This window comes from Chaetodon auriga, chromosome 2 (genome assembly GCF_051107435.1).
Source record: "Chaetodon auriga isolate fChaAug3 chromosome 2, fChaAug3.hap1, whole genome shotgun sequence".
NCBI classification, from domain to species: Eukaryota; Metazoa; Chordata; class Actinopteri; order Chaetodontiformes; family Chaetodontidae; genus Chaetodon; species Chaetodon auriga.
The window spans coordinates 31,284,494-31,298,121 of NC_135075.1; the positions used below are offsets into that span (position 1 = coordinate 31,284,494).

General features: G+C 46.2%; 3 protein-coding genes across 3 annotated transcripts in view; 2 read left to right on the forward strand and 1 right to left on the reverse strand.

The window, feature by feature from the left end:
* Positions 1-425: 425 nt before the first annotated feature.
* On the reverse strand, positions 426-5,172 carry LOC143330613 (pyruvate dehydrogenase [acetyl-transferring]-phosphatase 1, mitochondrial-like). Its single transcript, XM_076747313.1, has 5 exons — positions 5,119-5,172; positions 4,627-5,043; positions 3,862-3,948; positions 1,467-2,013; positions 426-700 (listed from the first exon to the last, which is right to left on the reverse strand). The coding sequence occupies exons 1-5, from the start codon at positions 5,170-5,172 to the stop codon at positions 426-428; spliced, it is 1,380 nt and encodes a 459-aa protein (XP_076603428.1).
* A 1,651-nt stretch (positions 5,173-6,823) lies between these two features.
* On the forward strand, positions 6,824-11,722 carry cnbpb (CCHC-type zinc finger, nucleic acid binding protein b). Its single transcript, XM_076746788.1, has 5 exons — positions 6,824-7,049; positions 8,852-8,962; positions 9,233-9,298; positions 10,254-10,461; positions 10,783-11,722. Exons 2-5 carry the CDS (start codon positions 8,866-8,868, stop codon positions 10,898-10,900), a joined length of 489 nt encoding a protein of 162 aa, XP_076602903.1. The 5' UTR covers positions 6,824-7,049; positions 8,852-8,865; the 3' UTR covers positions 10,901-11,722.
* Positions 11,723-12,496: 774 nt separating this feature from the next.
* The window catches only part of isy1 (ISY1 spliceosome associated protein), an 8,809-nt gene continuing 7,677 nt past the window's right edge, over positions 12,497-13,628 (forward strand). Inside the window, exons 1-2 of the mRNA XM_076746775.1 lie at positions 12,497-12,618; positions 13,572-13,594. Of these exons, the coding sequence (XP_076602890.1) occupies positions 12,616-12,618; positions 13,572-13,594 (26 nt within the window). The 5' untranslated portion in view covers positions 12,497-12,615. The remainder of the gene's footprint in view (positions 12,619-13,571; positions 13,595-13,628) is intronic.

The following is a 13,628-nucleotide window of genomic DNA, read 5'->3' on the forward strand; positions in this document are numbered from 1 at the left end:
AATCTGGACATGACTTTTCATCCAGATCTCATTGGTGTTGTTCAGTCGTGCTTCTTTCAACTCGAAAGAATCTCTAAAATTTTTGTCTCCTTCTGATTCACATCAGCTCATGCTTTCATTTTATTTGTTGTAATGTCCTTCATGCAGGTCAGAGCTTCTTTCACCGACTGAATTTTAACAGCATTATGTCACGGTGAGGTGTTTCTGTTATTTTGGCTGCCTTCACTGATATCAGTGGGTGGCCCAAACGCAATCTTAATTTGGAGCAAAAAAAGACGACGACATCTGAAACAAAAGTGTGTTTTTATTTAAAATCAAAAGACAAAAAGAAACAGGAGAGGAGGCACGAGCATGTGACAAAGTTTAGCGTATAAACAGGTTATGTATCTGTCAACTGAGCAGGTAAACTCCTGCAGGTGTTCTGACTACAGGTCGGGCTCGTTCAGGTGGATGACGGTGATGGTGATGTCATCGCGGTACCGCCTGGCCAGCTCTGCCGGCAGGCTCAGCATCTTGGCCAGACGGTTTGGTGCCACCGCTCCGTACCCATCATCCCCGAGGGCGTGGCGAAGCAGGTGGGTTGCAGCGTTGTGGTCCTCCAGCACTGACAGAACCCGCCCCCTTCTCTCCAGCAGGAGACGCTGCAGGCTGCCCAATGTCACGCCCACGCCAGGAGTTATGGGTCTCTGCTGCTGAAGGCCTGTACAGCAACAAACCGCTTCCACTGTTTACACTCACACTGACAGTTCAACTGAATTCATCATTTACAATTGAACTGATTCGACTAGACTAGCATCGACAGCTTCATTAACTCCTGGTGACCAACTTCATTTCCCACCAAATCAGGTCATACAGACAGCAAACAATATGTAAGAGTCACCTTAAACCTTCCCTCTGTGATAAAGCTTACTGTTAGGGCTGGCTCAGGCTGGCCTTGGAGCAAAATATATCACATATGCATATACTATCCTATACTCCATTATATATATACACACACACACACACACACACACACACACACACAGAGTATGCTATATATATACTACATATATATCATGTAATAAATTAATCTAAATTAATAGTTAAATGTCTCTTAAAGACTTAAACCTTAAACCTTTTCTCTCTTTTCTCCCCCAGTCACTATCTGAGTCTGAGGATCTGCTGGACCTGCTCAGACCCTCTGCTGCAATTCTTATTGTTGTTGTTGCCACCATTATTACCACTTCGTTTACCTTTACCAGAATACAATCCAGAACAGGTAAAGCTTTTCTTATTGCCCCCCCCCCCCCCCCCCCCCTTCCACTGGAAGTCTGAACTGCTCTTACATAAACATATCCAGATTCAACATCTATTTACTCTTGCTGGCCTATGATTCGTATGTTCTAATTTCAGTGTGTGCAGTCCATTTTGGGTTCAGCGCAGCAGTCAGTTTACTGGATAAGTAGTGAGAATCTTAGTTCTCTAACCTGTCAGTTGTTCCCCCACTAGCTGTACGACCGTCTGTCGGTGCATCAGCTCCCAGAGTCCGTCAGTGGCCAGGACAAGGAACTTGTCAGCAGGTCTGATGCGGTGTTGGGTGACCTCTGGCTGAGCACTCAGGTAGGGTGGGGTCAGGTAGTGTGGTGGCAGTGTCCGGACCACCTCACTGACTGCAGACAGGATGTCTGGTCTTGCTTCGTAGACTCGACTCAGCATCTCTGCACTCCATTTGAAGCGTACATCGCCAAATGCCCTGAAGGGCAGCAGCTGACCCAGCAGACGGTCATGGCGGACCACTGTTCTATGCTCCAAAGGCGGGTGTTCCCCCAGAATCCTTTGCAACTCATCTGGGTTTTGTGCGTTATGGTCGTTGGAGAGACTGACCACTGACCAGCACCCATCCGGCTCCTGGACACCCAGGAGGGCCCGACTGTCACCCAGGTTTGCCACATGAAGGACCCCGTTGGAGATGTGTGTGACACAGGCTGTGCAGCCGGACAGTGCCACCCGGAGGGGTGATGACAGAGAGAATGCCTCCCCAGGGAGAGGCACCCTCCTGTGGACAGAGAGAGAGAGAGAGGGTTCCAATGAAAACTCTGAGATGAGAAGCCAATGGATCAAGCAGTAAGATCGAGCAGATCAAGTGAAAATCACATCAAGTGGAGATCTTTCAAGGTTACAACTTGTTTAGGACCAAAGTCTCTCTTGTGTTTCTTGGCTGAACTGTGGTAGATGGATTTCTCCTGTAGTCACATACAGGTTATGTCACATGACTGTCAGGATGAAGATCCTCCAACCTTCCTGCCGAACAAGAACGTCAGCCCTGATACATTCAGTGAGAACCTTTTTTAAAACGTTCGCTTTGTATAATCTGTGTTCACTTTAACTATAGCCTGGTTAATGTTGGGTAAAGATGGTGGTTAGGGTTAATAAAAAGGTGAACATTAACTGCAGGCTCTTTACAAAATTCAGACATGCCACAGATGTTCATCTGCCATCCCAGCCTCAACAGTGTTAAGGTGCTTTCTGACAGCGAGTGGCTGCTGCTGCCACTTCCATCGCTTCCAGTGTGAACAGGACAGCAGCTGTGCCACCAAACCACTATTTCAATACGGTGAGAACACAGATGATACATGAGGGTGGTTTTCAATTATTCATCTACAGAGAACAATCAGAAGAGAAACAGTCTGTGAGCAACATCTTCACAGTCTGGTTTTCCAGCCTGAGCCATTTTTTATTATTATTGTAATATCTCCCTCCTAGCATGCTCGCTAAAAACCTTGCAGATGATCCAGAATGCGTCAGTTCGCCTGGTCTTTAACCAGCCCAAATGAATGCATGTCACTCCACTGTTCATGTCCCTCCACTGGCTCCCAGTTGCTGCTCGCATCAAGTATCAGTCCTTGATGCTTGCCTACAAAATTACCACCAAAACCACTCCGACCTACCTGAACTCCCTCATTCAGATCTACACTCCCTCCCTCGGCGCCTGGTGTTTCCAGCTCAAAAAGGCCCTAAGTCTCTAGTTAGACTCTTTTCTTCCGTGGTTACCTGGTGGTGGAATGAGTTACCAAACTCCATTCGTTCTGCAGAGTCGCTCTCAATCTTTAGAAAAAGACTGAAGACCAAGCTCTTCACTGAACACCTTCTTCCTTAAAATAACAAAACAAAACAAAACTCTGTTCACTCTATGTATCAGGTGCTAGGTGCTATGTCTCGTAGCACCTATGTCAAGTTGGACCAGAAAGTTCCGTTAGGGCACTTTCTCTTGTTGTTCTCTCCCGTCTAGAACCTTGCTTGTGATGTATGAAAATCTCATATGTACGTTGCTTTGGATAAAAGCGTCTGCCAAATGACAAATTGTAATTGTAATTATAATTGAATACATTGGCAAAACTTGCCATATTGATTCTGTCAGATTACTAACAATGTTCTCTATGTTAAGCTACAACCTACTCTGTTTATCTGTGTGGGGTCAGGGTTAACCCTAACCCTTGCTCCAGAGACTGAAGATTGTTGTTGGGAGTGTTGAAGAGTAAGTTTAAAATTTCATTATGTTTCTCAGTAAGGTTTATATTTTTAAAAACATGTAGTCTTTCCTTCACTGTATGTGCTATATATTTTATCTTCTCTTAAGGATTTTCTTGCTTACAGGAACGAGGACAAACTGCAGCAGCAGGATGTTTCATTTTGCCGGGACAGAGAGGTGATGGGACCATCAGCTGACCTGGTCGGCAGTGCGGGACAGGCTTCAGAATCCAAACCTGTCTTCTATCTTGTAAATCAATGAAACTGTTGCTTTAACTTTGTTTGATTTGTTTGAAACTGTCCGGAGTCGGAAGAAAGAATGTGACTACAGAATGAACACCTGGGCGAGGACACAGACAGGTGGACTTGGGCCTCCACAGAAAGGTCGTAGTCAAGGCGACGGAAAGCGTTGACCAGCGCTGATGTCACCCTGCTGCTGTCCTGCAACCATTCAGAGAGGAGACAAATAATGACATGATGGTGTAGCCAAGTCAAATTTTCTTATTAAGTTTTGTTTATTTATTTTTCCTAAAATCTTTCTTTTGTGTTGTGAACTTCCCCAAAATGATTTTTCCTCCTGTAAAAAAGGAAAAGAAAGGTCGCTATGGTGATTTTCAATTGTATGCCCTTTGTTCCCCTTGGGTGTTGTTTTGGCGTTGCACCACCTAGCGTCATAGAGCTGTGTGCGCTCGGAGCTGGTGAGTCACTTTATGAGGTGCTCTCTTATTTACTATTTTTTTTTCCATTCAAAACCACAATATGTTGATATATGCTGTAATGTAACATGCTAATGAACTTTTGGTCAAGCCTCCATTGACTAACAACTTGTAAACTTCCAGCCTTTAGTATAAAGACAGCTGAAAGTATGCCAGAAAAGAGGGCAGAGAGAGGGGACGACATGCAGCAAATGAGCCACAGGTGGGAGTCAAACCTGCAGCTGCCGCGGAGGACTGACAGCAGCCTCGATGCGTGGGGCACACACTCTACCAGCTGAGCTATAGGAGCCCCGGACCTGGTGTCTTTTGTGAAAATTAATATATGCCTGCATTGCGTTCAGATGGGTTTTCTATGGATCTAAGGATTCTATGGATTCTCCAACATGTGTAGACGCCTGTTTACCCCCTCCTCCTCCTCGTCATCTTCGTCCTCCAGCCTCTCCTGCCAGTAGTTTCGGAGACTGTTGAAGGAGGACGCTCCTCCGTCAGGGCAGCTGTGGTCTTGGGGGTGTTTATGCCACTCCAGCAGCGGCGGTACGGCCCGTTCCTCCTCCACTGCCCGTTCAAGCTCTGCCAGTGTTCTCCGCGGCAGCATTGCTACGGCGATGTAGTAGAAGAGCCTCTGGCTGACGGCGTGAGCGCACGCCGGCCCTGCATGGCCATCAAACACACCAAACTGCACACCACCAGAGCCCGCCAGGCACGTGGCGCTGCTCCGACGGTCCTCACCAGGGTGGTTGGATGGCAACATGTTACTATGGAAACCCAGGACACCATGGGAAGCGGCTCCTCTGGGGAAGGTGTGACTGTATTCATTGGCCTGGCAACAGCAGACAGACAGACAGACATCAGTTGGACTGGTCGATTTGACACCTTGAATGATGGATTTTCTCACCTTTAAGATACAGTTGATCTGTGCCGAGCTCATCTGTCCCGCCTCCTGCCCCATCCTGTGCTTCCTGCTCCCACTGCCTGCTGGGTAATCGAGTCTGGAGAGCTCAGGGGGAGGTGCAGGGGAGGAGAGGGAGCGCAATTGTTGGAGCTTAAACCTGCAATGTATATTTAAAGTTCCTGTTTTCCCCTGCATGGCTGCTCAGCATAAGAACCTGCAGGGGAACCAGCTGGAGAACCAGCAGAACGAAGCCTGAGGGGAATCAAGAGAAGCATCAACAGTGATCAGCTGAGCTAAATGTCTCATAACAGTCTAGATTGTGAAGAGTCACATAAGACAAACCTTTGGTGATGGCTGGTGTTCCACAGCATAATGTTCAGATTTATTGATATAAATACAACTCTATGCGTTACATTAACGCTAAACTTGGACTTCTTTCTGGAAAACAGACTGTGTTTCCGGTAAATAGCAACAACATAAACAGACTTGTGTATATATATTTAAATTGTTATATTTCATGCTCTTATTTTAGTAGATGTGTCATGCACCAATTTCACCAGAAAAAAATCCTCGTATGTGTAAAAGCGTACTTGGCAATAAAGCTTTTCTGATTCTGATTCTGATTCTGATAACTGTACTCGTGGTCGTTTTCATCCATGTGTCATGTGTCGAAAAGCTGGACGGACAATAAGTGAAGCTGAACTCACCGTGTGTTCGTGGAGCGGTTCAGTTGGAGGTTAACCCTTCGTCCTAACCGCAGTTGAAGGTTTGTGGCTCTGAAGCAGATTGGTTCTTTTCACCACCTTTTCAGGTGGCTGTGCTGCTGCAGGTTGTTCGTATGCTCCGTCAGTCCTTGTCTGTTTCTGCCTGTGACCTTTGACAGTTTTCATATCTCAGTTGGTAATCAGTGATCCATAAACTCCTGTTGCTGGCTGTTAACACCCCCCCCCGCTAACTGTGTTGGTTTAGTTGTAATTTAGCAGACGAAGAGAAACCACCAAACTGGAATACTGGAAGATGAAAAGTGGCTGTTGAAGAACGTAGAGTTTCAGGACAGAAAACCAGCTCACAGGTGTGACTTCACCAAACCCAAGAACACAACAAGTCTCCACTCTCTAAAAACTAACTTTATTTAAAACTCCACTCATACAAACACTACGATGCCAGAGCGGGGTGGTGGTGGTGGTGGGGGGGCATCTGCCCACAAAGTGTGGTGCGTTCACTGAGTAACATGTTCATAAATTCAATTTAATTCATACAGTTCATACAACAAGAAGTCTTATAAGCAGTGTGGATGATTCTGGGTACATCTGAAAACAGCTCCTAAAAATAAGGGAGTGAAATTTAAAGAAGTGGATTCCACGAGAGAAGCTGCTCGGTAATAAACTACAGCCCGCCGCACTTCCTGGGGACATGATAATAAGTCAGCTACATGATGTCATCAGGGTGTCCTGACGTCATCAGGGTGTCCTCTCATGAATGAATGAATGTTAAATTCACAACTGAGACACCAGCGTTAGTTTTTAACTGCTGCTGTACAGGATGTGTGTGCACACGGATCACTGAGTGACTGAGTGTGTGTGTGTGTGTGTGTGTGTGGGTGTGTGGGCGTGTCTGTGTGTGTGTGTGTTTGTGTGTGTGTGTGTGTGTGTGTGTGTGTGTGTGTGGGCGTGTCTGTGTGTGTGTGTGTGTGTTTGTGTGTGTGTGTGTGTGTGTGTGTGTGTGTGGGTGGGCGTGTCTGTGTGTGTGTGTGTCTGTGTGTGTGTGTGTGTGTGTGTGTGTGTGTTTGTGTGTGGGTGGGCGTGTCTGTGTGTGTGTGTGTGTGTCTGTGTGTGTGTGTGTGTGTGTGTGTGTGTGTGTGTGTGTGTGGGGTGCCGTGTGCAGACCGCGTGTGGCGCAGACGACAGAGAGCAAACACACTTTCGGGCGCTGAGGTGAGTTTTTGATCTCCGGCAAGTCAATCCGCTCTTTTCTCCCTGCAGCAGGTCCGCCGTCACCGCAGGTCGGTGCCGCTCCGTCCCGGTGATTCAGGCGGAGAGAAAGCACTGCGGAGCGGATAATCTCCCGCCGTTTATTCCGCTGTGGAACATATGCTAACATGTTAGCATGCTAGCTGACAACACTAGAGCGGCGGGCCTTCTGACAGGCCGCCTCTCCTCACACACACACACACACACACAGCGGGAAACCAGCAGAGCCGAGGCGGAGGACGGACCCTGTCCGCCCGCCTGAAGCGGAGTTCATCCCGGAGCGACTGCCGCGTAGATCAGTCTGTAAGCGGTGTCAGGCAGCCAGAAGCAGAAACAAAATACACCCGAAAACCAGAAGTGACCGTAACGATCTGGACCGGGATTATGATCGAGTCCGGTTCTCTGTGGTCCCACATTAGAAGTTTGTCTCAGCTGCTTTCAGCAGACTCGCGCTACACCTGAGCGCACGCGGTTGAAACAGTAATACAGGTGCAGATTGATTTATTTCAGGTGAGTGTGTTCAGTCCTGCTGGCCTCGAGTCCAACAACATGGATTCACATGTCCGAGTGAATAGTGTGTGAACGAGTCCTCCACCTGAGGATCACCTGGAGTGCCTGAGCTGCAGTCACGGACAGGTGAGACTGTGAAGCAGCTGTGACACAGCCTGGCTTTCTTTGAGTCGGCGCAACAAAACCTGAAACTCCAGTCAGACATGTTGGTCTCAGCACGTCTTTGTTCGCCAGGTGTTCTTCGTCAGGCGGAGCGCGTCATTTGACGCTTGTGCACTATATGGACCAATCACGTGCCGCCTCCTTCAGGGAAGAGGAACAGGTTGTTCTAATGGAGGGCGGTGGAGAGTATGAACAGGTATCACAACCACGGCCCAGTCTGACACTGTAAACTTCAGACTGGAGCTGGATTCAGGTCTGACTCTGTCCCCTCATGAGGGACACGAGGACACCTCTTCAGTGAGGTCTCCTGGGTGTCCCTCTGCTGACCGAAGTGGTGGGTTTGGTGGGCGGGGCTAAGTGGCGTGATGCTGGGCAGAGGCTTAAGGTTTTGGGTGTAGTGGTGGAAGAAGTATTCAGATCCTTTACTACAATAAAAGTACCAATACCATGCTGAAAATACTTGACTCGGTCCTGCATTCAAAACCTGACTGAAGTAAAAATAAATTGTACTTAAAGTAAGAAAAGTTAAAGTACACATTGAACTCCTTTATACCTTGTTGGTGCTTTAATCTACATCAATGCATCAGATTCTAGAAGATTTTCAGCTGATTCAAGAGGCTTTTTAAAGAGTTCATTGAGCTGAGGAAGACATGAAGGAACTCACATCTGGAGATACGAGCTTTTCACTGGACAGGAATGAATCTGAAGAGTAACTAAAGCTGTGAGACAGATGTAATGGAGTAAAAAGTCCAGTGTGTCCCTCTGAGCTGTGGTGGGAGAAAAACCTGAACGTAAAAGAAAAGACTGGCGAGACGTTTAAAGACGCAGAGTGTGCTGAAGTCACAGCGTGGTGCGTTTGAGTGCCGTAGGAGTCAACTGCTGATGACTGACGTGTCGGCTCATTCCTTCGGACTGTCTCTCATCATGCTGTCGTGACAGCTGCAGAGTCACACGTTCACGCGTCTGGAACACGTGTAGCATTGCATTGTGGGATTGTTGGGAAACTGGGGTTGATGTTGGACTCTACCATCAACATACAGAGGACTCATTTACACACTGTCTGTCTGTCCGTCCGTCCGTCTGTCTGTCTGCAGCCGTCGCCGTGGTGATGAGCAGTAATGACCGTTTCAGTGGTGGCCGCAGCGGTCACTGGGTGAAGAGTTACCCGAGCGCCGGTCGAGGGCGAGGGAAAGGCCGCGGCCGAGGTAAAGGGGATGCCAACGCAGAGTTTGACATCATACGATGACGATAACTGTCAGATCAACACTAAGCAGCTACTCTATAAAGTACAAGTACCTCATAAAGTACTTCAGCGCAGTATTAAGAGTACTTAGTTTGTGCCTCCTTCAGCAGATGAATGTTGACTAGTTTGTTTGTTTCTCAGTGAATTGATGGTTTCAGACTCTATTGATCAGCCTGATCGACTCACCGGATCAATCACAGTCTGATAAACTGTCTCAACCTGCCTGTTTCAGATCTGTTCTGTTATCGCTGTGGAGAGCCAGGACACGTCATCAGAGACTGTCCGAAGACTGAGGATGGTAAGGACACACACAGAGACACAGACACAGACAGACAGACAGAGACAGAGACACAGAGAGAGAGACAGACAGAGAGACGGAGACAAATGCTGATTCGGAAAATCAACATTTTAAAGGATCCTTTATGGCTTGACAAGTGCTCACCACGACTAACCAGGACTAAGACTTAAGAAACCAGGACTAAGTCTTAACTAACACAGGACTAAGACTTAAGAAACCAGGACTAAGTCTTAACTAACACAGGACTAAGACTTAAGAAACACAGGACTAAGTCTTAACTAACACAGGACTAAGACTTAAGAAACCAGGACTAAGTCTTAACTAACCCAGGACTGAGACTTAACTAACCCAGGACTAAGTCTTAACTAACCCAGGACTAAGACTTAAGAAACCAGGACTAAGTCTTAACTAACACAGGACTAAGACTTAAGAAACCAGGACTAAGACTTAAGAAACACAGGACTAAATCTTAACTAACCCAGGACTAAGACTTAAGAAACCAGGACTAAGTCTTAACTAACACAGGACTAAGACTTAACTAACCCAGAACTAAGACTTAAGAAACCAGGACTAAGTCTTAACTAACCCAGGATTAAGACTTAAGAAACACAGGACTAAGACTTTACTAACCCAGAACTGAGACTTAAGAAACCAGGACTGAGACTTTACCTGTTTAGGACTGTTAACCCAAGACTCAGACTTTCCCAACCCAGGACTAAATTTTAACTAACCTGGGATAAACAGGTTCAGAACAGCAGGACAATGAGATTTCCTGGATAACCCTGAACTGTCAGAGATAATCCTGCTGTAGTTGTGGATTCCGGTAATCCTGGTCTCAGGCTCAGTCCTGGACTGGAGGGGGTGTGAGGCCAGGTCTGAGTGTAATCTGAGAGCTCTTGGTAAATATTTGATTAGCTGTGATGTTTATGTATGAAGCTGCATGTTGTCCCTGCAGCCTGTTATAACTGTGGCAGAGGAGGTCACATCTCCAGGGAGTGCGAGGAACCGAAGAAGGAGCGAGAACTGCGAGAGCCGCTGTGCTACAACTGTGGGAAGGCTGGACACATGGCCCGGGACTGCAGACAAGCCCCCGAGCAGAAGTGCTACTCCTGCGGCAGCTTCGGACACATCCAGACATGCTGCGAGAAGGTCAAATGCTACAGGTAAACCAACAGCTGCAGGCAAGCTTATGCTACCTGTAAGCTAATGCTATCTGTAAACTAATGCTACAGGTAAACTAATGCTACCTGTAAGCTAATGCTATCTGTGAACTAATGCTACAGGTAAACTGATACAACCTGTAAGCTAATGCTACCTGTAAACTAATGCTACCTGTAAGCTAATGGCACAGGTAAGCTAACTGCAGTGGATAGAACTAAAGCAGACTGGTTCAGTTCTTGGTTCAGCTGGAGCCTCTTCAGTATGTGTTGTACTCACTGGTTCTCCAGTGAAACCAGTGTCAGCAGTACATGTCTTTGCCGCAGGTGTGGAGAGATCGGCCATGTTGCTGTTTCCTGCCAAAAGGCGCCGGAGGTGACCTGCTATAAATGTGGGAAGTCGGGTCACGTGGCCAAGGAGTGCATGAACGAGAACACGGTCTAGCTGCCAGCACAACCCCCCACCCTCATTTATCTCTTCTTTCTTTCTCTTTGTGCATTCCCTTTGATCCTCTTCTTCTCATTGGTCCAGAGGCCTGTCAGTCAGCCTCACAGCAGCCAGTGGGAGCAGGCAGGGATGCAGAAGGAGCGGACGCTACAAAACAGAAACCTTTCTGCTGCATTTCTAAAAGAAACAACATTTGTGTTTTTAGTTTGGTAGCGGTGTCATGATGTACAGCACTCTCTGTAAGAAATCTTTCTGCCCAGCTGATTGGCTGACAGGTTAGAGTGATTGAAAAAAGTAAGCCCCTCCCCTCATGTCTACAGTGGGCGGGGTTTTAATGGAAGGAAAATAAGTGGCAGAAGTTTCTTTCTTCCATCATGGTGATCACGTTTCTTTTTCTTTTTCTGGACAAAACCCAGTTTGTCTGGAAGAAGCAAGATTGGCTCCGACGTCAGCAAGCCAGTCACCTAAAGCCAATCACCTCGCAGGTCTGGCCACGTCATCGCCACACAAGGAATGAACGAGCCAATCAGAGCAGGCCATAGCAGACAACAAAAAGAGCATTAATAATTATTTTAAAGGTGCATTTTGTTGCTGTTGGAGCACCTCACTGATGGAGGCAAAAACTAATAATAATAATAAAACATAAAAGACAACAATTTTGTTTGTAGAGATGAGAATGTTTTCACAATAAAATCCAAATGCTATTTTTGTACAATATATCACTTAGAGCTACTGTAAAAATGTAATTTGGTTGTACTGCAGACTGTACGTTTCACCTGACAATAAAAACATGGAGGGGGAGGAAGAGGAGCGGAGACACACCTGTCCGATCAATTTATTCCACAACACACACACACACACACACGCGAGAAAGGTTTGGTCATTCACAGATAAATCACGTTTGTTTGTGCTGGTTTGGTTTTTTTTACGGTTACTTTATCTTGGTGGAGGAAACGAGGCACAGGCGGCTACACTACACATTTCTATATTTATGAGGTATGAAATGTTAATGTGTTTTTAGACATCGACGTGAATGCAACCACAGGAGACTAAGTTGTACTGATGGGAACTGTGGGACAGACAAAAGGTCAAAACAGGAGTTTTCTGAAGGACACATAATTTTTCTTGTTTCAGTTAGCAGCTAACTGCTGCGGAGGCTAGATGCTGTTAGCCCAGTTAGCTGCACAGCCCAGCAGTGTTAGTCGTTTCTCCAACTTAATGTCACGTGTGGGCTAAGCAGTGACGTCACAAATTCAGTGTCCCGGATCACGAGTTTCACCAACGACCAAAAAAGCAGCGCTGACGAATCTCGCGAGATATAATAAGCAAATACAAAGGTCAGTCTTTATGCAGCCTGCTGGGGTGTTGATGTGGGTCAAAAACAAAGTAATTCTAATTTTATTTGTATATTTGATTTGATTTTACTCATGTATTTTTCAGTTGTTTTAATTACATAATTGAATGTAATTTCTTTTATTTTTAACACTTTTTTTATTGTAGCGGAGACGGCTGACAAAGACAAAACGACCCCTTGAGCACAGTCCGTCAGTAGGTGGCAGTAATGTCTGGATAGAGGCGTCCCAAAACCGGAAACAGGAGAAGAAGTCGGTGGCATACTTCCTGTTTGTGTCGGCGTGTAGAGATCGTTACAAACTGAAGTTTGTGCACTTCACCGGTGGATTTTTCTTGAAACGTTATAAGCAGCCGCAGAGATGGTGAGCACACCAACACACCTTCAGTCTGACTCATAGTATTTCATACAGATAACGTTACGCAGCCAGTTAGCATGCTAAAGTGTCAGGTTAGCCCGTTAGCTTTAGCAGGAGGCTCACGGGTTCTTTCAGTCCAGCCTAGAGCCTCATAGAAACACGTTAGCCTTCAGTGTTCAGAGCTCAGACACAGAAAATAACATATTTTTGAATGTCGTCGGGTTGAGCTGGTTGCAACTATTCTGTACCAGTCTAAGAATAATATGAAGTCAGAGCTGTTCTTACAGAAAGTCTTCACTGTCTTCATGATCTTATCTCATCTTATTTTATCCTATTAAGCCGGACACAGAGCTCAGTCTCACAGTCCGTGGAAAAAAAAGGCAGATTTTTAAATGGAGTCTGGTGTGAGCTGGCTGTGAGCCGGGGCTGCAGCTGCCCCGTCCTCGTCAAACCATTCACATGATCATTTGAAGTTAAACATCAAGCAGAATAATCGTTTTCAAGGTTCCAGATTCACATTATGTGGAGATCTAATAGATATAAGGTCAAAATCTTGCTCGGCGTTTCTTAGTGGTTTGTTTAAACGCAGATGTTTCAGTGGATGAAAACCATAAATTATGTGGTGTTTGAATGGAGCCCGGGGTGAGCTGGGTGCAGTAGTCTTACTCAGCCTCACCTTTACTTTGTGTCATGTCTTCAGTCAGTCAGACACACAGTCCTGTCCTCAGCTGATCTCCAGTCTTTTTTTAATCTTTTATCTCAGACCTTGTAGTCCACGCTTTGACCCGAGTATTAGACAAAAAGAACAAACTGTGTCTTTGACGTTTCATGTATGAAGTGATTCTTTGATTATCAGCAGATTCACATGATTTATGATTTTCATGTTTTCAAACTGACATCTGTGTGTGTGTGTGTGTGTGTGTGTGTGTGTGTGTTTCTTTCTTTCTGTGTTTCTGCAGGCCAGAAATGCTGAGAAGGCAATGTAAGTACTTTGTGTGTCAGTGTGTGTGTGTGTG